This window comes from Callorhinus ursinus, unplaced genomic scaffold (genome assembly GCF_003265705.2).
Source record: "Callorhinus ursinus isolate GAN/ISIS: 27379988/994484 unplaced genomic scaffold, GSC_fseal_2.0 scaffold61, whole genome shotgun sequence".
Lineage (NCBI taxonomy): Eukaryota > Metazoa > Chordata > Mammalia > Carnivora > Otariidae > Callorhinus > Callorhinus ursinus.
In genome coordinates, this window is record NW_027397123.1 from 3,769,987 (window position 1) to 3,791,662 (window position 21,676).

Genomic DNA, 21,676 nt, shown 5'->3' on the forward strand with positions numbered 1-21,676 from the left:
GGGAGGGCTCAGCGATGGAGAAACAAATGAAAGAGGTGTAGTCAAATGTTGACCGAGAACAAATATTTTAAAAAGATTATTTGTCAGCGAGAGAGAGAGAGAGAGAGAGAGAGAGAGAGAGCAAGCACACAAGCAGGGGGAGCAGCAGAGGGAGAAGCAGACTCCCTGCCGAGCAAGGACCCTGACGCGGGGCTCCACCCCAGGACCCTGGGATCATGACCTGAGCTGAAGGCAGATGCTTAACCGACTGATCCACCCAGGCACCCCGAGAACAAATATTTATTGACCGTCTGGTGTGTGAGAGAGACAGAGCATGTGGAGTGAGGGATAGAGAGGAGAACAAAGACAGAAAGGCAGAAAAACAGAGACACGCAGAGGCATCAAGAGAGACAGTAACATAGGTAAAGGCTGCCTGAGATGTAACCACCTAATGGAGGGAGGGAGTGGGAGAGAGAGAGAGAGACAGAGGGAAGCTTCATGAACTAGAACTCACATGGCCACAGGGTTCCCAAGCTGGGCTCACTCCTGTAGCCACTTAGTGCAGGTGGTCTTGGACCTGCCTTTCACTCCACCCACTCTGACAGCCCTGCACACTTATATACCTTAGACACTCTTTCACACACACGTACTCCTGCGCATACTTTGACAGATCACATTTCACTCTCACCTTCCCCATGCTCACACGCATGATCATGCCTTCACACACACGTATGCACACAGATATCTGCACTTTTGCAGTCTCTCAAACACACTCTTGCACACTCTCCAGCAGAGACCCCTGATGGCAATGAGATGTCTACTCTGGGAAGGCAGAGACTTGCCAAGGTCATGTGCCAGGGCAAGGAAGAGCTGGGGAGTCCTATTCCCCATGCTGGCTCCAGCTCTCCACCCGGGTCTGACCAGCTGCCCCTTATCCCTGGCCCAAGCCAGGCCCTCGGGGTCATGGGGCCTGGGGAGGCGCCGTGGAATGTTCCTGGCATGTGCTGACAGGGGATTTCGTGCTCCGGCTGGGCCGGGAGGAGCCTGCTGGGCAGAGGCCTGAAGCTGAAGACTCGGGAGGGCACCCGGGGGAGGCAGCAATGTGAGGACGGCATCGGGCTGGGTCTCTGCCACTGACCACATTAGCCTCATCACCCTCCTGGGCTCCTGGAGCCTGCTGGACTCTGAGCAGCAGAGTCCTCCCCGAGGGGCTGTGAATAGTGAGAGGAGAGCAGGGGTGGGGGTGGCAGGAGGGAAGAAGGTGAGACTGAAGAGGAGGAAAGGTGAGAGACAGAGACTGACTCGTGGGAAGAGAGGAAAACAAAGAGAAGGAGACAAATGGACGAAGAGAGACAATAAAAAAGCCAGAGACATAGGGAGAGGGACCCAGCGAAAGACAGAGACAGGAGAGGCAGGCAGTGGACACTGCGGGAGCCACAGGCAGAGGACCCAGGATGGCTCTGAGGACCCCCATCAGGGCTCCCCTGCTCCTCACGGGGCTGCTGACAGCAGGTGAGTGGGACCCTGGTCTTGTGACCCAGCACCACGTAGCCCTCATTTCCCATTCATGTTCTCCAGACAGACCCTCTGCCCTCTCCTGCTGACACCCGTGTCCCCAGGCCTGGCCCAGTTGCCGCTCCCTGCCTCAGCCCCGCGAGGCTTCTGGGCTCTGCCTGAAAACTTGACGGTGGTAGAGGGGGCCACTGCTGAGCTGCGGTGTGGGGTCAGCGCCCCTGGCAGTGTGGTGCAATGGGCCAAGGATGGGCTACTCCTGGGCCCGGATCCTAGGATCTCCAGCTTCCCGAGGTACCGCCTGGAAGGGGACCCTACTAGAGGTAAGGGATTGGGGCCTAAGACGCTGAACCACCAGCAGGGGCTGCCTGGGGTCCTGACCTGGGACCCCCGGTCTCGCCTGCAGGTGAATTCCACCTGCATATTGAAGCGTGTGACCTGAGTGACGATGCAGAGTATGAGTGCCAGGTCGGCCGCTCAGAGACAGGCCCTGAGCTTGTGTCTCCCAGAGTGATCCTCTCCATCCTGGGTATGGGTGAGAGACACCCCCCCCCAGGACACAGGAGTCCAGATTTCCAGCCCTCTCCTACCCCAGGGCCCAGGATTCCAAGCCCCCAGTCCCAGGCCCGGGGTGCACATCTGATGAGCAACGAGATGCCAAACCCAAATCCTCCTATTTTTCTCAGTGGTGGCAGCTCACCCCAGATCTTTTCTCACCAGTGCCCCCCAAGGTGCTTCAGCTGACCCCCGAGGCAGGGAGCACAGTCACGTGGGTAGCTGGGCAAGAGTACATGGTCAGCTGTGTATCTGGGGATGCAAAGCCAGCACCTGACATCACCTTCTTCCAGAGTGAGTGTGGATGAACTGGCGGGAGCCCCTGGAGTGGGGAGGGGGTGTGTCCTCCTAGAGGTCCCAGAAAATAGGACATTCCTGAGTGAGGGGGATGCAGGAACAGACTTGGGGAGATGTTGAAGCCAGTGTGAGACCCTGTGAATGGGAGGAAACATCCAGGGAAAGGCACCAAAGTGATGGCAGGACTGCCGGTCTGGGACTCGGGGAAAAGGTTGAGGCTCCAGATGGAGATATGGGTGTCATCTTTGGTAGTACAGAAGCAAGAAGCTGGGTGATGGTGGTGGGTGACACAACCCGGCGAGGTGGTGAGGGCAGGGGTGAGGCCCATGACCTCCAGGATTCAGGGAGGTCCGAATGTGTGGAGGAACCGAGCTGGAGCTTTTCCTCCAGAACCAGGAGGGAGGGGGCACCATGTCCACCCCGAGGATTTCCAGGCCATTCTCCCCAGGATCTGCCTTGTGGGGAACCCGGCATCCCTCTAGCCCTCTTGTTGCCTCAAGGTGGACAAACAATTTCTGACATCTCTGCTAATGTGAATGCGGGGTCCCAGGAGAAACTCTTCACCACAGAGGCCACAGCCAGGTATGAAATTTGGGATGCCCTCCCCTCAGCCTGACCCCCAAATTTCTCTGTGAGAACTCCAAGCACAGAGACTAGAATCAGGTATGAACATCTGGGACCTAATTCTTCTCCCCGACCCTCCAAAACATCTTCATGGGAACCCTAGTTCCAGAGTATCAAGTGCAAGGATTTTGGCCTGGTGTGGGCCTCTGGGATTCCAATTTTCACTGCTGACCCCCCCAGATCTCTTCCATGGAACTCTAGATCCTAGAGGAAATCAGCAGAGAGACTTAGAAGACCAGGTGTGGGAACCTGGGATCCCCACCTCTTCACCCTGACTCCCCAAATTTCAGATGATGACTCTGACTCCAGAACCCCAACTTCCCACCCCAGGGTGACACCCCAGAGCTCAGATAATGGGCAGCTCCTGGTCTGTGAGGGGTCCAGCCCAGCACTGGACACTCCCATCCGGGTCTCAGTCACCATGAATGTTCTGTGTAAGTGGGGAACTGAGTCAGCTGTGGGTATGGGGGATGCGAAGCAGGAATTGGGGGGTCCTGGGGGAGTTCAGGGATTATGGAAGGTTCAGGTTCTCAAGGAGAAACACAGGGGTTCAGAGGCAGGTTGTGGGGCCTGGAAAGAATGGATGGGCTCCCCAGGCCCACTGAACGACTGCTGCTTCCCAGTCCCCCCAGGACCCCCTGTCATAGAGTGGCCAGGCCTGGACGAGGGGCATGTGCGGGCAGGACAGAGCTTGGAGCTGCTGTGTGTGGCCCGAGGGGGGAATCCGCCAGCCACACTGCAGTGGCTGAAGGTGAGGGCAGAGCCCTGCATGAGGGTGGAAGGGGAAGCGGGGGGTGGAGGGGAGCTGGCCCTGAGCTGGCCCAGCTCTGGCTCTGTCTCTGTCTCCAGAATGGCCAGTCCATGTCCACAGCGTGGGGCACAGAGCATGGTGAGGCAGTGGCCCGAAGCATGCTAGTGATGATTGTGCGACCGGAAGACCATGGGGCGAGGCTCAGCTGTGAGGCTCACAACAGTGTATCTACAGGGATCCAGGAACGCGGGGTCACGCTGCAGGTCACCTGTGAGTCCTGACACTAGCTGCCCATCTGTCAGTCGGTGCCCCAGAGAACCACCTGTTTGTGCTCCCACATCATGCCTGTCTGATGCCAAAGACCTTGTCTTCTGCCCGCAGCCCCTTGCCGGGGCCGGTCTGTGAGGCATCCAGCCTAGTGTCATGTCTCTCCTCTGTCCGTCATCCCTGCAGTCCCCCCCAGTGCCATTACCATCTTGGGATCTGCATCCCAGTCTGAGAACAAGAACGTTACGCTGTCCTGCATCACCAAGTCCAGTCGCCCACGGGTCCTGTTACGATGGTGGCTGGGTTGGCGGCAGCTGGTGCCTACAGAAGAGATGGTCATGGATGTGAGGCAGCGGCCAGGCTCCTGGGTCTGAGGGAGGAGGGAGCCGGGGGCATGACTCCTGGATCTGGGAGAGGACCGGCCTGGCAGCCTGGGCCTCACAGAGGAGGGGGTGCAGATGCTTTCCGCGTCCCTGCTAGGATCCGGGGGGAACCCAGACATCGGGTACTGGGGATGGGAGTGCTCTCGTTGCCAAGTCTAAAGCTTGCTCCTTGGCAGGGCCTGCATGGTGGCCACGTCTCCATGTCCAACCTGACGTTCCTGGTCCGGCGAGAGGACAATGGTCTGACTCTCACATGTGAGGCCTTTAGTGAGGCCTTTGCCAAGGAGACTTTCAAGAAGTCACTCACCCTGAACGTGAAATGTGAGCCCCCACCCTTTGCCCAGGGGTGTCCCATCCCTTTGAGACTCCCCACCCGCACCCTCAGGCCCAGCCCTGAGAGAAAAGCCACTCTTCCTGGCTTTCCTCACAGATCCTGCCCAGAAGCTGTGGATAGAGGGTCCCCCAGAGGGACAACGGCTCCGGGCTGGGACTCGAGTTAGGCTCCTGTGTTTGGCCATTGGGGGCAACCCAGACCCCTCTCTTACCTGGCTCAAGGTTGGTACCAAACAAGGGCTTATGGGGGTGGCCAGAAATGGTGGGGGGGGAGATGGAGCCCTTTCTCTCCTCCAGAGTCTCGAGAAATGTTGGAAAAATGTGAATTTCTTGAAAAATACTGGAGAGTTTGAGTTTTGGTAGGGAATTGGAAAAGACACAAATGCCATGAGGATGAAATGGAATCCTAGGAAAATTCTGGGAAAACAGTGAGAATTCTAGGAAAACAAGAAGGAATTCTAGATGAGGACGGAATTCTAGAGAAAAGGCAGTTAGTTTCATTTAAAGTAAAGGAAATTCTGGTGAAATCTTAGGGATTCAGATGAAATGGCAGGAATTTTAGGGAAAGACTAAGAATTCCAGGTGCAAGGACAATGATGGGCAAAGGCTAGAAATTTGGGGGAGAGACTAGTTATTCCACAGAACATTTGAAAATCTATTAATATTAAATTGCGCTCATGGGATTTGGAGGTAAGAGTGAAATTCCATTAAAATTAAAAGAAATTTTGACAGGATTCCGAGAAAATCCTGGGGAGTTAGAGGGCTAGTGAAAATTCTGGGGGAAAGACTAGGAATTATAGAAATGAAATTTAATTGGATGGAATTCTGGGAAAATGCCAAGAATTTGGGCAAAGAAAGGATTCTAGTAAAAGACTAGTGTAATAAGAGAATATTGGGGGAGGATTCAGAAATCTGTGGTAAGACTACGAAATTAAGGGAATGATCAAAGGAAATCTTTGGGGAAAGTGGGAATTTTAAGAAAAAGAACTAAAGATAGGAAAAAATGAAGAAATTCTGGGAAAAGCTTGGAGATTCCATGGGACTTTCCTGACATGTGTTGTTTGCTAAGTGTAGCTGGAATGGATTTTGAGGAGCGGGGCTGAGGGTTGGCAGGGGGCACCAACCATGGCTGGCCTCCAGAGAGCCAAGGAGGCGGGGCAGAGGGGTGGGGCGTGGGACTGGAGGCCAGATCCCACCACAAAACTGTGGGGCTCTGCGGCCCCAGGTAGGTGGGAGAGATTCCGGCTGGGAGTGCTCGATTCCAGTCCTCATTCCTCTAACTCAGCTGGGTGCCAGGGTAAGGAGGACCCTTTTCCTCACACACGAAGGCTTTATCTGCGCTGGCGGCAGCCAACCCAATGGGGCTGTTTTGGGGGTGGGGGGGAAATGGCAGGGCTACACGGTCCCCCCCAGTCAGTCTTTGCCCTCAGGACTCCCGGATGGTGACCGAACCGCGGCCACCCCAGGAGCCACGGCGGGTGCAGCTGGGAAGTCTGGAGAAGTCAGGGAGCACGTTCTCCCGAGAGCTTGTACTGATCATGGGTCCGTCGGACAACCAGGCCAAGTTCACGTGCAAGGCGGGTCAGCTCAGCGCATCCACGCAGCTTGTGGTGCAGTGTGAGGGCGCGCTCGGCCAGGGCCTGGGGCAGGGCTTAGTGGTGGCGGGGAACTAAGCCAGAGCCAGGCTGGGGGACAGTGGATATCGAGAGCCAGGAGGCGTGTGGCAGAGCCTGGGGTCTAGGCAAAGTGGAAGTGGGATCTGAGCCTCGCTCTTCTGACCCATTCTTGAAGTTCCCCCAACAAACGTGACGATCCTGGCCAACGCAACGGCTCTGCGCCCAGGGGATGCATTAAACTTGACTTGCATCAGCGTTAGCAGCAACCCTCCTGTCAACTTGTCGTGGGACAAGGAGGGGGAGAGGTGAGAGTGCCAGTGGCCCCTCCACTCTCTGCTTCTGGTCACGCCCCTTTACCATTTGGCCCCCCACCCCCGCCCCTGGTGTCCTGCCCTGTACCTAGTACCCCTCCGGCTCTGGTTCCATCCCTGAGCTAGCCCTGAACTGACCCTACCACCCTTGTGTGGGCCACAGGCTGGAAAGCGTGGCCACACCACCCCGTAGTGCCCCATTCAGAGGCTCTGCAGCAGCCAGGAGTGTCCTTCTGAGAATGTCATCCCGAGACCATGGCCACCAAGTGACCTGCCGAGCCCACAGCCCTGAGCTCCGGGAAACCATGAGCGCCTTCCACCGCCTCAATGTGCTGTGTATGTGGAACCCCCTTGGGATTCCCTCCTGACCCTATACTACTTAGGTCTTCACCTTGACACTGTCCCTTTATCTCCATTCTAAAGCTTGAAACTTTATCCTTGAGCCCTGGCTCTACACCAACTCCTATCCTCCCTCTATTCTAACCCCTGACTGTGAACCCTCCTGAACCCTCTCTCCATCTTTTAACCTGACTCTGGCCTTTACCCTTTTCCTAAACTAGATCCTAACCTCTATCCTGAACCTAATTGCCGAGCTCAGCTCTGAACTTGTTACCTTGTCCACAACCTTAAATCTAGTCATGACTCCAACTTTAACCCTTATACCAGTACCTGATCTCAAATCCATCCCAGACCCCAACCTTAACAACAATCTTGACTCCGGGTGGCGCCCCTTCCACAGACCCTCCAGAGTTCCTTGGGGAGCAGGTGCTTGTGGTGACCGCTGTGGAGCAGGGTGAGGCACTGCTGCCGGTGTCTGTATCTGCCAACCCTGCCCCGGAGGCCTTCAACTGGACCTTCCGCGGCTACCGCCTCAGCCCAGGTGCGTGGAGTGGTCACAGAGAGGGGTGCAGGTCTCCCAGCCTCGAGGGTCTGGCAGGCTCCTCACCCTGACCTCCCCCAGCTGGTGGCCCTCGGCATCGCATCCTGTCTGGTGGAGCCCTGCAGCTATGGAATGTGACCCGAGCTGACGATGGCCTCTATCAGCTGCATTGCCAGAACTCGGAGGGCACTGCTGAAACTCTAGTGCGGCTGGATGTACACTGTGAGCCCCCATCATCACCCTAGGAAACTAGGGAGTTCTGGGAGCCCCGCCCCCCTGGTAACCACACCCACTCAGGGAATCTTGCCCACTGTGGAGTCTCCTATTGTGGAAGCTCCGCCTACCCTGGGATGTTCACCCATCCTGAAAGCCTCCCACTCTGGGAGCCTCCACCCTGATGGAGTCACTTCCACTTTGGGAACCCTGCCCACTAGAGAGGCCCTATACGTGGAATCGGCTCAGATGGGGGGCCACCTACATGGGAGTTACTCTCATCGGGAAGCCTTGGGGTGCCTGGGTCGCTCAGTCGGTGGAACATCTTGACTTTTGATTTCAGCTCAGATCATGATCTCAGGGTCCTGAGATTGAGCCCTGGCTCCTCTGTGCTCAGGGTGGAGCTGGCTTAAGATTCTCTCCCTCTACCTCTGCACACATGCACGTGTGCAGGAGCTCCCTCTCTCAAAAAAAAAAAAAAAAAAAGTAGGAAGCCAAGCCCACTGTGGAGATCCACTTCCATACAATCCTGGAAGTCGCCCAGACCTATTCTTGTCACCACAGAGGCACAGTACAGTAGAGGGTAGGGAATGCCTCACTAACCCTGAGAACATTACTCCACGTGCTCTGCATAAAGGGCAGAATGTATCATACCTGTTCATACCTGTAACTTTCCTGAGCACCTCTAAGACACCTCTTCCACCTGGGGCCTTCTCCCACCATCATCTGTATGGGCACAAATGCCTTCCCCAACCCCTTGTCTCCCCCAGATGCTCCCACTATCCGAGCTCTCCAGGACCCAACTGAGGTGAATATTGGGGGTTCTGTGGATATAGTCTGCACTGTTGATGCCAATCCCATCCTTCCAGGGATGTTCAACTGGGAGAGGCTGGTAAGGATCCGACCTTTGGTAAATGGAGGTAGGGGCTGGGGGATGTGGTTTTTTGACTGTGAGTTCCTTGGGAGAAGGGATCACAGCTATATGATCTTATATAACTACATATTTGTTGGGACATCCTCCAAGACCTAACTAACTGTTGAATGGAAGATGGATGGGTGCGTGAGTGGATACATAACCAAGTGAGTGGGCAGGCAAGTGGATGGATAGGTAGGTGGATGGATGAATAAATGGATGAAAGAACAGATGGACAAACAGACAAGCGAATACATGGATAAATGATGAATAGATGAGTCACTAAATGGTTGAATGAGAGAAATGAATAGATAAATTGATTAGATTAGAGGGTAGATGGATGAATAAATACACCATTAGTGGAAAGATGTCTGTGGAAGAATGATGGATGAATGGATGGATAGATGGACGGATGGATGGGTGCATGGGTCAATGGAGAGATGGAGAGATGGATGAACAGGTAGTTGGATGAACTGATGAACAGTTGCATGTATTTAAGGGTACGTGCAGGTATGAGTAAACAGAAGGGGTAGATGGGTGGAGAGATGGAAGGTTGGATAGGTGGACGGGTAGAAGGAAGATGAATGAATGCGTGAATGCACAAATGGATGAAGGAGAGGCAGATGGATAGATAAATGAATACACTGATGCAGAGATGGATGGTTAAATAGATGGGTGGACGGGTAGATAGATCGTTCTGAGCATGAATGACTGGATAAATGGATGGGCGAATAGTTTTCTGGATTGGTGGATGAATGGATGGGCCCATGAATAAATGATTGGATGCATGGATAGATGGATGGACGGCTCGGGGAACGGATAGATGGATGGGGGAACTTTTTCTTTGCTAGACCTGTGGAGGGTGATTGTGTCTGGGAGAATAAAGCTACAGGAGAGACCCAGTTTGGGGGATAATGGGGCTGGGGCCAGACTTGGGGCCCATTCTCCTGTATCTTGTGCCTCAAGGGAGAAGAGGAGGAGGACCAGAGCCTGGATGAGATGGAGAAGATGTCAAAGGGAGCCACAGGGCGTCTTCGAATTCACCATGCCAAACTGGCCCAGGCTGGTGCTTACCAGTGCATTGTGGACAATGGAGTGGCACCTCCAGCCCGAGGACTGGTCCGACTTGTTGTCAGATGTGAGTAACACCCAAACTCCTGATTTTAAGGCCTGCCACTAAACTCACATCTCTCATGTCCTTCCACATACCTCATGTTGACCAACAACTCCTCTTAGTTGCCCCCCAGGTGGAGCACCCCACTCCCCTAACTAAGGTGGCTGCAGCTGGAGATAGCACCAGTTCTGCCACCCTCCACTGTCGTGCCCAAGGCGTCCCCAACATCGTCTTCACTTGGACCAAAAATGGAGTCCCTCTGGATCTCCAGGATCCCAGGTGAGTCAAGGCCTAGCCAGGTAGCACTCTAGTCCCAACTTTGGTCCCCCAACCCCAGTTACCTTTCCTGAATCCCTGCCACACCTTCTCCCCAGGTACACAGAGCACACATACCACCAGGGTGGGGTCCACAGCAGTCTCCTGACCATTGCCAACGTGTCTGCAGCCCAGGATTACGCCCTCTTCACGTGCACAGCCACCAACCCCCTTGGCTCAGATCACACCAACATTCAACTCGTCAGCATCAGTATGGTGGGAGTGGGCTGTGAGGGTGTTGGGAGGATGCTCCCTGGGTCAATCCCCAAGTCTCTGGTTGGCCCAGAATGGCAGTGTTCCCAAAACCTGAGGAAGTATTTATGAGCGGGGATGGAGTTTCTGCCTGCTCTGAAAATCCTAATGGAGCCTGGATCTTCACGGAAACCCACAGCAAGGAAAAGAAGGGGGGGAATTATTGGCCCAAGTAATTGAAAAGTAGAAAGTCTGGAGTTGCTGGATTTAGGTTCAGCTGTCATCCAGAACTCTCTGACTCTCAGGTCTGCTTTTCTCTGTGTTGGCTTTATTCTAAGGCTCCTCATAGAGGCTGTTAGACTTCCCAGGGGAAATGGAATTTTTTCTCTTCCAAACAGTGGCATGAAAGTACTAGACTTACGATTCATTGGCTCTACTCAGCTCTCATCTCACCTCTGAACCAACCTTGTGGTCAGGGAAGGCGACACCCTGGTTGGCTTGGCTCGGTCACAGATCTCTCCTACAAGGAGTGGAGTCATTTCCATCAGAAGCACCTGGCCTGAGAATGTGGATGAACGGTTTTCCAAAGGATACTCAGGGTTCTGCAACCAGAAGAAACAAGGAATGAATGTGACATAGGCACCAAAAAATCCACACAGGGAACATATGTCATATACAGCCAATGCTCATATTTGCCAACTCTATTTGCAAATTTGCCTACATACTAAAATTTATTTGTAACCTCAAAATCAATACTCATGCTGCTTTCTTGGTCATTCAGGAACATGTACAGAGCAGGTAAAAAAATTGAGTCACCCAAATGAGCACATTCTCAGTTGGGGTAGAACAAGGTGACACTCTGCTTTCTTGTTTCAGCTTTCATCCTATAAGGAAATGTCCTCTTTGCAGCCTATTTAGTCCCATATTTTTTGCACTTTTGTGCCTTTTGTTAGTGATTTTGTTATTTAAAGTGGCCCCTAGCCATAGTGCTGATGTGCTGTCTGGAGTTCCTAAGGATAGGGAGAAAACACTTCTGTTGGATAAGCTTCATTCAAACACAAATTATAACACTGTTGGCTGTGAGTTCAATGTTAATGAATCAATAAGATACATTAAATAAGGTGTTTTTAAACAGAAACAGAAAAAACAAGGTCATGTATTGACTAGTTGATGAAAATGTTGTGACAGGAGGTTCACAGGAATCTAACTGCATTTCCCCCAGAAGCAATGATTTGATGTTCTGTAATTCAGTGTTCGTAGCAATGTTATAGAACATAACCACCACTACTCACGAGAATCAACTATATATTTAAAATCATTCTTAGAAAAACCTGGAAGGAATCTTCTAGAACCCTTCTGTATCCTCTTACTCCCCTCATCCTTTTCCTCAAAGGTCGCCCGGATCCCCCATCAGGATTAAAGGTTGTGAGCATGACTCCATATTCGGTGGGGTTGGAATGGAAACCTGGTTTTGATGGGGGTTTGCCACAGAGGTTCCAAATCAGGTGGGTCCTTGTTAGGGCAGGAAGGGATGGCAGCCAACAGGGCTGGGGCACCTCCCTGAATGACTGCCCTCCCTCTCATGCAGATACGAGGCACTGGGGACACCAGGGTTCTTCTACGTGGATGTCCTACCACCTGAGGCCACCACCTTCACACTGACTGGGCTGCAGCCCTCTACACGATACAGAGTCTGGCTGCTGGCCAGCAATGCCCTGGGGGACAGCGGACTAACTCACAAGGGGTCCCAGATCCCTATCACTACCCCAGGTGGGAAGGGACAATCTTGAGCAGGTTGCAGAGCTCCTCAGGGGATTTATGGGGTGATATAGCAAAGTAGATACTATTCCCTTTTTATAGATGAAGAAACTGAAGACCAGAGAGGCTAAGCAAACTGCTGAAGTTCACACAGCTAGAAGGATGTAGAGATGAGATTGGAACTTAGGCAGATGAACTCCAGGAACCAGTTTTTAGCCACTAAACTATTCTGTCTGAATGTGATTAATGACACAAGGGAAATTAGAAAAACGTTTGTATTGAATGGGAAGAAAACACGGAAATTGTGGGGTGCAGCTAAAGCAGTGTGAGCAGGATATTTACAATATTAAGTGCTCATTTAGATTTTAAAAAAGGCTTCAGATTGATGCTTAGTTTCCACATCTTAAGAAATTAGAAAAAGAAGAGCAAATTAAACCCAAAGTAAACAGAAGGGAGGAAATAATAAAGAGCAAAAATCAGTGAACTAGAAAACAGAAAAACCATAGAGAAAAATCAATGAAACCAAAAGCTGCTGCTTTGAAAAGGTCAATAACCTTTATAAAGCGAATCAAGGCAAAAAAGAGAGAAGACCCAACTACATCCATATCAGGAATGACAGGGGGCATTACTACTAACCCTACAGACATTAGGGGGAAGTTAGGGAATAATACGGGCAACTTGATGCCAACAAATTCAGCAACTTTGATGAAAGGGACAAATTCCTTCATATGACTAATGAGAACGCTGGACTCTGGCAGGCACGGTAGTGTAGCAGCTCATCACACAGAGCCTCATTTAGACAAGCCTGGATTCAGGTCCCAGCTCTGCCACTTCCCAGTCATGAGACCTTGGGCAAGTTACTTAACATTTTCGAGCCTGAGCATCTAAATATAAGGTATCTCAGATCTCTGTGCCTGTTACTGAAACTAAGGTCTCTCTCAGACAGTTGTAAGGATTAAATTAACTTACTTGAAGTGCTTAGAACAGGGACCTGTATAAAGTAAGTGCTATGTAAATACTGATTTAGAGAAATGCCCCCTGCTCAACTTCTATTTATTTCGTCCCATTAAAGCTCTGTCTTTCCCTTCTTGACAGAGCAGCCTTCTTCCTTATGGAAGTAAGGAACTTCTCCCATTCCTCCTCTTTCTTTCCCCCTTAGTCTTCCAAGTACTAAAGCATAAAGTACTTTGTACCTCACTTTGCTTGCTCTAGAACTAATACCTCTATTAAGTCATTCTGAGAGCCCATCATCTTTTTTGGTTAACCCTCCAACATTGATAATTTGGGTTAAAAGGACCTTCCATGCCATAAAGCACTCATCAACAATAATTATCATCATCATTACTATTATTATTGGCATTAGAATGGCTATTGATAGTATTGCCATTACTATCAGCAACTTGCAGCTCTATTTGAAATATTCCTGAGAAGCCATAAATCAGTTCCTCAAAATGGGTTGAAAAGCTTAATAGGAAACTGCAAAATATTGAAGGCTTACCCAGATTCTTGGTGTTAATTCACAACCTCTATATCCACCCCCCAGGTCTAGACCAGCCTTCTGGAGAACCTGACTACCAGCTGCCCACAGAGCAGCCTGCAGGTAAGTTTTTAATCCCTTGAATATCCCTCTCTCCCCTGAGAATAGAGTCTTCTGGTTTCCAACCCTACCACCTCTGTTTTGTGGCCACAGCCCCTTAAGACTTAGCTCTGTCCCCTATGCACATCCTAAGCTCTTGCTCTTTCTTGGATGTAACACATTTTCTCTCTGCCTAATTCAGTTCAATTCTGAAAGAATTAGCTGATTCCATGCCCTGCGCAGAGCCTGTATCAGTTGGCTTTTTTTTTTTTAAAGATCCATTTATTTATATTAGAGACAGAGAGAGCACGCGGGGGAGAGGGAGAATCAGAGACTCTTAAGCAGATTCCCCACGAAGTGTGGAGCCGGAGGTGGGGGCCTAAGGCAGAACCCCACACGGGGCTGAGACAGGCCTGGACATGGGCCCTCGTGGAGCCCTACACGGTGCTCAGTCTCATGACCCTGAGATCCTCACCTGAGCTGAAACCAAGAGTCAGATGCTTAACTGACCGCACCACCCAGGTGCCCCCATATCAGTCAGCTTTTGATGCAAAATAAACCACTTCAAACATGGGCACTAATAGCAACAACCATTGTTTCTCTTGATTCTGAGTGGCTGAACAGTTCTGGTCTGGGCTACGGGCAGCTGGAGGCTCCCCTGGGACTGGATGATCTAGGATGGCCTCCTCCTCACGTATCTGACAACCTGGTTTTTGGTTGGGACAATGGAGATAACTGGGCCACATGTCTCTCCTTCTCCTTGACTTGTTCACAAAGAGGTGGTCACAGGAGTCCCAAGAGCAGCAGGACCAGCCAAGCACTTTTGAGCTTCTGATTCTGTCACACTTGATATTGTCTCATGGGCTGAAGCAGGTGACATGTCTCAACTCCGAGTCAGTGTGGAAGGGGACTACTCAAGAGTGTAGTTACAGGGAGGGAATTATGACCATTTTGCTAACAATCCCCCTCCAAAACCTGAGAAGAAGGTTGCAAGTGACAGAAATTCAGCTGTTGTGGGCAATAAAAAGAATTGCTTGGCTTGTGAAGTTGAAAACTCCAATAGGTGCTCATGATTTTCACGAAGGATCTATTTCTCTCTCTCAACTTTGCCTTCATCTCTGATGGCTTCCTTCTCAGGTTCTTTCATCAAGAGGGCAAAGAAGTACCTGCCCCCCCTCCAGATACCTCCAGTTTTGTTCCACTTCTCAGCAGCCAGCAGAGGAGTGTCCTAAATGTTCTGGCAAAAGTCTACCTTGGGTCAAATGCTGGATGGGTCTGAACTGGTCACTGTGGAAAGAGGGATGGGTGCTCTTATCGGTCGGCCAGGGAGGTCCACATGTCCTCCATGGAGATCTATGGGAACATACAGTCTAAGAGTGAGGGAGTGGCTATTTCCTCAAAGGAAAATGAGTGCTGTTAGCAGAAGATGGGGAGATAGATGCTGAGCAGATGTTTACTTAGAGGGATTTAGTCTTGTCATTAGAGACATAGCAGAGGACTCCAATATTACCTGGAATTGAAGTTTGTGCGAAGAGGAAGTCATCTGGGGTGCCTGGGTGCCTCAGTCGGTTGGGCGTCTGCCTTCAGCTGGGGTCATGATACTGGAGTCCTGGGATTGAGCCCCCACACTGGGCTCCCTGCTCGGTGGGGAATCTGCTTCTCCCTCTCCCTCTGCTCCTTCACCCTGCTTGTGCTCTCTCACCCCTCTGACAAATAAATAAAATCTCAAAAAAAAAAAAAAGAGAGGAAGTCACTTGAGAAGAAAATCAGTTGAGCAGAAAGGACATTTAAGGACAGACATTTGACTCTTCCAAGGCTTAGGGGTGTGGCTCTGCCTCAGTGATTCTGGAAACAGCTCCAGCGGTTAGTTTGTGTGGCTGGAGGGTCCAATACCAGGGTCTATGGTTGGTAGGCAAGGCTGAATACATGGGAAGAGGTCTTGAATGCCCAGCTGGAGCTACCACCTGAGTCGACACCACAGGGCTCAGGTAGGACCTACTGTTAGTGGCTTGACTTGAGAAAGGAGCCACCTGCCCTGAGGTGGCAAGAAGGAGTGGACCTGGAAATCCCTGCCAATCTGCTTCCCTGACCTAGGAAGAGGGGCTATGCTTAGTCAGAAATGGGCTTTCTCAGAGAATGCTGCTCTGGGCCTAGAGCCAATTGTTTTGGGTTCACTGAGGGGTACCTTCTTCCCCTAGAACCCACAGGGCTGCCCCTGTTGCCTGTGCTGTTTGCTGCTGGGGGTCTTTTGCTGCTTTCTAACATCTCCTGTGTTGGGGGATTCCTCTGGCAGCGGAGACTGAGGCGTCTTGCTGAAGGTGAGGAGAGACCATTCTTCCCCTGCGGGGATGGAGGCCCAAGGGTGACAAAGAGCCCTGGGGCTGCTCCATATTGAAAGTCTCCCAGGGCCTGTCTGGTCAGAGAAGGGGTGTCTCTGATCCCTTTTTCCCTATTTCCCTCAGGCATCACAGAGAAGACAGAAGCAGGGTAAGTGGGAATATTTTTCTGTAAGAAACGCTCTGAGGAAGGAGGTTTGGAGATGAGAGGTGTCTGACTCAACACCAAGAAGCCCTCCATACCTCTGTCCTGGAAGGTCGGAGAAGGACCGAGTCAAGAATGAATATGAGGACAGCCAGTGGACCGGAGACAGAGACACTCAAAGCTCCACGGTGAGGGGGTGCTCCTGGAAGCTCTGCTGACAAGGAACTGGCAGACTAAAATTCTGTCATTAACTTCAGGTTAATCATTGTCCTTTCTGGGAACTATGGAGCCAGAGGATAGAAAAGATTTATCTGGGTTTTTTTTTGGGGGGGGCGGGGTGTTGACAGGTTAGCACAACGGATGTAGAACCATATTACCACTCCATGAAGAACTTCAGCCCCCGGCTGCCACCAACACTGGAGGAGGTGTATTATCCCGGAGGTGAGTTGTGACCATATCAGAGCTCCCTCTGCTCATAAATACCCCTGACATCTGGACAGGTGCCCTCATCATCCCTTCTTTCCACTCCAACTCCAGGTTTCACACATCTTGAAGAGGAGGATATGGTTTTTCCTGGACACCTGTATGATGAGGTGGAAAGACTGTATGCCCCACCTGGAGCCTGGGGACCCCTCTATGATGAAGTACCAATGGTGAGGAGATTTGTATCAGCAGAAGTTTTTCCTGGCTAGTGCCAGAAACCCACCTCCTACTGTTTATGTTAGTTAGGGTAAGCTAGACGCCATAGCACAAAGGCCTGGCTACGATCCTATTTCCTTCTCACATAGCAATCAGAGGTGAGTGACCCTATTACAAATGGTTATTTCAGAACTCAAGTTCTTTCCATTGTGTTCCTCTGTCATCCTCTAGTGCATTGTTCAAGTTTGCATAGATAGGCTAGTTCACTGCGGGTTTCAACTGGTGGGAGACGGAAAAAGAGAGTGTGGTGGAGGCACAACCCAGCATTATGGCGTATGCCCAGATATGGTACACTCTACTCATTCCCTGATGAGAACACAGTCACATGGTCATACCTAACGATGAAGGAGACTGAGAAATATAGTCCAGCTTGGCATCTAGATGCCTCACTATATTTCTATTACCATGGAAGAAAGAAGCTATGCATTCTACTGGATAATTAGCCTTCTCCACTATGCTGGTTAAACAGAGAGGTATAGAGAAATAAATTTTTGGCCCACTTAATTGAAAAGTCAAGGAACAGAATAGTCTTCAGGCCCCACCCAGGTGGACCCAGAGTTTCCTCCCTAGAGATGTCCCCAGAAAATGCAGGTTTGTACCCCGTTAGGTTGGTAACCTTCAGAGAAAGAGAGTGTCTCTTTCCCAATACCTCTCAAGTCCCAGAACTGACATTTTATTAGTCTAGCTTTGGTCACATACTTATTGCTGAACCACTGAGGCAGGGGAAAGACTATGCTAATTGGACAGGTCTGGACTGGTGCCCAGCCATGGCATCAGAGAGTAGGGGCCATCCACTGGACTGAGTGAGAGAGGAACAGAGAGCCCAGAGGGAAGTGAAGATGGTGACTGGGCAGGCAAGAACAACAGACCCTTTTGACTATCAACTACCCCCACCTACTGTAAGGGAGGTGGCACAGAACCCTTGACTTTCTGTGTGGCCTTGGCTAATGCTCTGGCACCTCTGGGACAAGGATTTCCCTCTGTAACTTTGTCCCAGATGGGGCACTGTTCTCACCAGCGTGGAAATAATGTTCATTAAAATGCTGTCCATGGTGCTGAACCATATGTGCCCTCTAAAGCACAGATGCAATCGGCACACTTTTTCTGTAAAGGTCCAGATAGTAAAAACTTTGGGCTTGCTGTCCTTTTCAAAACTACTCAGCTCGGCCTCTGTAGTATAAAAGCAGCCATAGACAATACATAAATGAACAAGTGTGGCTAAGTTCCAGTAAAATTTTATTTTTGGACACTGAAATTTGAACTTCATATAATTTTCACATGTCATAAATATTCTTCTCTTGGTATTTTCCCATCAATTAAAATATGTAAAAGCATCTTTAGCCCCAGGCAGTACAAAAACAAGCAGCAGGCTGTATTTGGCCCATGGGCAAATTGGCTCTAAAGTTTGCGGAGCTAAAACCACCATTTGCTCCCAATCCTAGGGGAAAGCACATCTCCAGTAACAACCACTCTACATGGTCTTTTTTGTCTTCTATTTTGATGAAAACTTTGAAATTTGTAGGCTAACAGAATCATGACTCACATTCCACTCCAATTCTCTGTATCATGTACTTTTAAAAGTTTCATATTTCTGACATTTAAATTATTTTTCTCACAGAAATCATGAGAAATCTTAGACTTGCTTAAAAACAACCCAGTTAGTGAGGTTAGGAGATGAAAAGATGGAGATATAGATAAATCAAGATCGAACAAGGGTTGCTATTGTTGAAGTTAGGTGATGGGTACATGGAGGTTCATGATGGAGGCTCATTATAATCGCTCTCCTCTTTGTATATGTTGATTTTTTCCCTCATCATTAGAAACTGAAACATTTTTTTTTTCTGGGAAGTTGAGTAGGAGTGTGTATCCCTCCTGGAGCGGTCATGATGACTCATAGGGCATCCTTCTATGGTTCTAACTCCACCTTTGCTTGTCAGAGCCCCTTTGACCCCTGCCGACCTGAGGAGACATATGAGGATACAAGAGGAATCTATGATCGGGTGGCAGGAGACTTGGACCCTATGGAACCTGATTCTCTACCCTTTGAGCTGAGGGGACATCTGGTGTGAGAGCCTTCTCAACACCCTTTTCCTACACCTGCAGGACATAATATTCTAATGGCCCTTTTTATTCCAACATGGGCTGAGCGTGTTAAGTGAGCTCCATAAGACACAAAGGAATGGGACTATTTTCAAGAGAGGTGTGTGCAAGTGACAGGAGATGATTCAAGCTGGTGCCAACAAGGCTTGTATGAATAAGATTGCTCTGGGAGCTGACTTTAGAAACTAAACTTCTCCAAGGGAAACAGTGAATTGTAAAAGACATCTCAATAATGAAAAGCTCTTCCAGGGCCTTTATACTTTTTAAAGTAAAATTTCCAGAAGTTGGGAAAGACATATTAAAAATAGTTCATTTTGAGTTCAACTACACGTGAAATGGCTAATAAGTGGAGTTTGTGAACCACTGTTATATCCTACTTATTTTATTATTTTCCACAAGTATCTCAAATATGACGTATAAACTATGACACACATGTAAACATAAATAGACTCTATAGAAAACAAAAAGACAATAAAACCAGCCAGACACAAAAGAATACATATTGTATGATTTCACTTATAAAAATTCTAAGGCAGGCAAAGGTAATCTAAGGGGACAGAGCAGATCAGTGGTTGCCTGGGGCCATGAGAAGGGAACTGACTGCAAAAGGGCACAACAGAACTTTTTGGGGGTGAAGGAAATGTTCTATATCATGATTGTGGCGGTGGTTTCATGGGGTATAGATTTGTCAAAGCTCACTGAACTGTACTTAAGGGTGCATTTTACGGTACATAAGTTATACCTCAGTAAAGGTGATTTGTAAAACAGTCTCCTTAATAAAGCAGCCCAGCAAGAGAATTCTTGTTGTTTATATTGAATCACAGAAAAACTGAGAAATCAGCCTATTTTCATGGAGAACAGGGTATAGCTAAGTATAATCTTCATTTAGGCCTCCACTTCTACTTGATTAATCATATTATCAAAACTGTAGGTTCAAATGCTCATCAACGTATTATTATTATTTTTTATCAGTGCAGACTAAAATAAGCTTTTACACTACAGCACTTGAATACACAAATGCACTGGGGTCCAAACAATCCCCCTTTAATTTAAAAGATGATTTGATTCCTAAAAGTAGAATTTTCCTCATTGTGTATTTTTCTTTTTTGAAGAAGAGACCTACAGCATTCTGTTTCCACACTGGCTAAGCAGGAAAGTGAATTTATTTGGCTGTTCTAGCTGACAACGGCAGGGGAATGCTGGCTTCAAGCACTGCTGGATCCAGTACTGAAACAAAGCCACGAAGGGTCTATTTTTCTATGTATTGTGGCTCTGCTTTCCTGGTTGGTTTCACGCTCAGGTAGACTCTTCATTTAAGAAAGAAAGACGACCCCCCTTACAGCTCTAGGCTGGCATTCCACACAAGCTCAGCAGCCACAGTGCCTGTTGGGCCGGTATTTCTGGAAAGTCCGGGACCTGTTTTTCCCTCAGCCCAGCTTGGGTCTTAAGCCCATCCCTGAACCAATCATTGTGGCCAGGGAAGAGAATATGCTAATATTCTTGGATCTGGGTTGCCGGATACCACTTGAACAGCTTGGGTAAGGCTCCCCAAAGGAACTCCATCCTGTGGCTGGATCTCTTTGTGCACTTCCTATTTCCTCTTTGCCACTGTCTGAATCAAGGTAGCAAATATCTATTGCTTCTTTCTGCCCAGAATCTAGTCCCTTTTAATTTACATAAATAACTCTGAATGAGACAAGTTCCTGATTACAGCAACCTCCTGGATCCAGCTGTGCCTGAAGTGAGAGCTGCTTCAGGACCATAAATTCCCCTTTCCCCTTAGGCCAATCTGAATGGTGGCTTTAGTTAGTTGCAAACATAAATTACCCTCTTTCTTAAGCCAGTTTGAATGGGGGGCCTTTAGTTAATAGATACAAAAAATGGATAATTTGCAAGGGGCAGAAACTCACTCAAGCTTAAGTAGAGCTAAAAAATCATTTGTTTTAACTTGTTACTAAGGGAAAAATAATAATTTCATAGTTGAGAAAACATGATCAATGCCACCTTAACCAAACGATCAAAGTTAACATTACCAGTCATGGGACAAAATGGCATCACAAGCCCCCTGGTATGAAATACTGAGGATATGACAGAATGTCAATGATATTCCGGAGTAAAATGCATAATATGAATCTAATAATGAGGAAGACAGATAGGAATTGAAGGATATTCTATAAAATAACTGGCCTGTAATCTTCATATGTGTCAAGGTCATGCAACACAGAAGAAGACTGGGGAAAGAAAAGAACACTGAGGGGCGCCTGGGTGGCTCAGTCGGTTAGGCATCTGCCTTCGGCTCAGGTCATGATCCCAGGGTCCTGGGATCGGGCTCCCTGCTCGGCGGCGACTCTGCTTCTCCCTCTCCCTCTCCTTTTGTGATCTCTCTCACTCTCACTCTCTCTCAAATAAAAATCTTAAAAAAAAAAAAAAGAAAAAGAGAACATTGAGGAATTATTTCAGATTAAAGGAGACTAAAGAGACATCAGAACTTCCATAAAGACTATTATGGGGCCAATTGGCAAAACTAAATAAGGACTGTAGATTAGATAACAATATTGTATCAATGTTAGTTCTATTATACTATGGTTGTGCAAAAGAATGCCTTATTCTTAGGAAATGTACACTTATGCATTTAGGGTAAAAGGGTATGGTCTCTTCAGTTTGCTCTCAAACAGCTAGGGGGAAAAAGCGTATATACACACTGACAGAAAAGGATAAAACAAATGTGGTAAAGTGTTGACTGTTGGGGAATGTGAGTGAAGTGTACAGGGATTCTTGGTACTATTCTTATATCTGAATCTCTATGT

At 49.2% G+C, this 21,676-nt stretch overlaps 1 protein-coding gene across 4 annotated transcripts; it reads left to right on the plus strand.

The window, feature by feature from the left end:
* Positions 1-1,080: 1,080 nt before the first annotated feature.
* Positions 1,081-19,365, plus strand: NPHS1 (NPHS1 adhesion molecule, nephrin). Of its 4 annotated transcripts, none has more exons than XM_073885188.1 (29): positions 1,081-1,491; positions 1,599-1,814; positions 1,898-2,026; positions 2,212-2,340; positions 2,844-2,925; positions 3,298-3,401; positions 3,591-3,718; positions 3,817-3,988; positions 4,172-4,329; positions 4,545-4,689; positions 4,799-4,923; positions 6,132-6,318; positions 6,493-6,622; positions 6,792-6,964; positions 7,368-7,508; positions 7,590-7,730; positions 8,492-8,613; positions 9,601-9,772; positions 9,871-10,027; positions 10,123-10,274; positions 11,649-11,760; positions 11,844-12,025; positions 13,557-13,613; positions 15,788-15,907; positions 16,052-16,076; positions 16,183-16,258; positions 16,418-16,511; positions 16,608-16,723; positions 18,707-19,365. In XM_073885188.1, exons 1-29 carry the CDS (start codon positions 1,434-1,436, stop codon positions 18,836-18,838), a joined length of 3,735 nt encoding a protein of 1,244 aa, XP_073741289.1. In that variant the 5' UTR covers positions 1,081-1,433; the 3' UTR covers positions 18,839-19,365. The 4 variants fall into 4 exon arrangements, with proteins under 4 accessions (XP_073741289.1, XP_025710196.1, XP_073741290.1 ...); XM_025854411.2 differs by having other exon boundaries at positions 1,898-2,020; XM_073885189.1 differs by lacking the exon at positions 15,788-15,907.
* Positions 19,366-21,676: the final 2,311 nt, after the last annotated feature.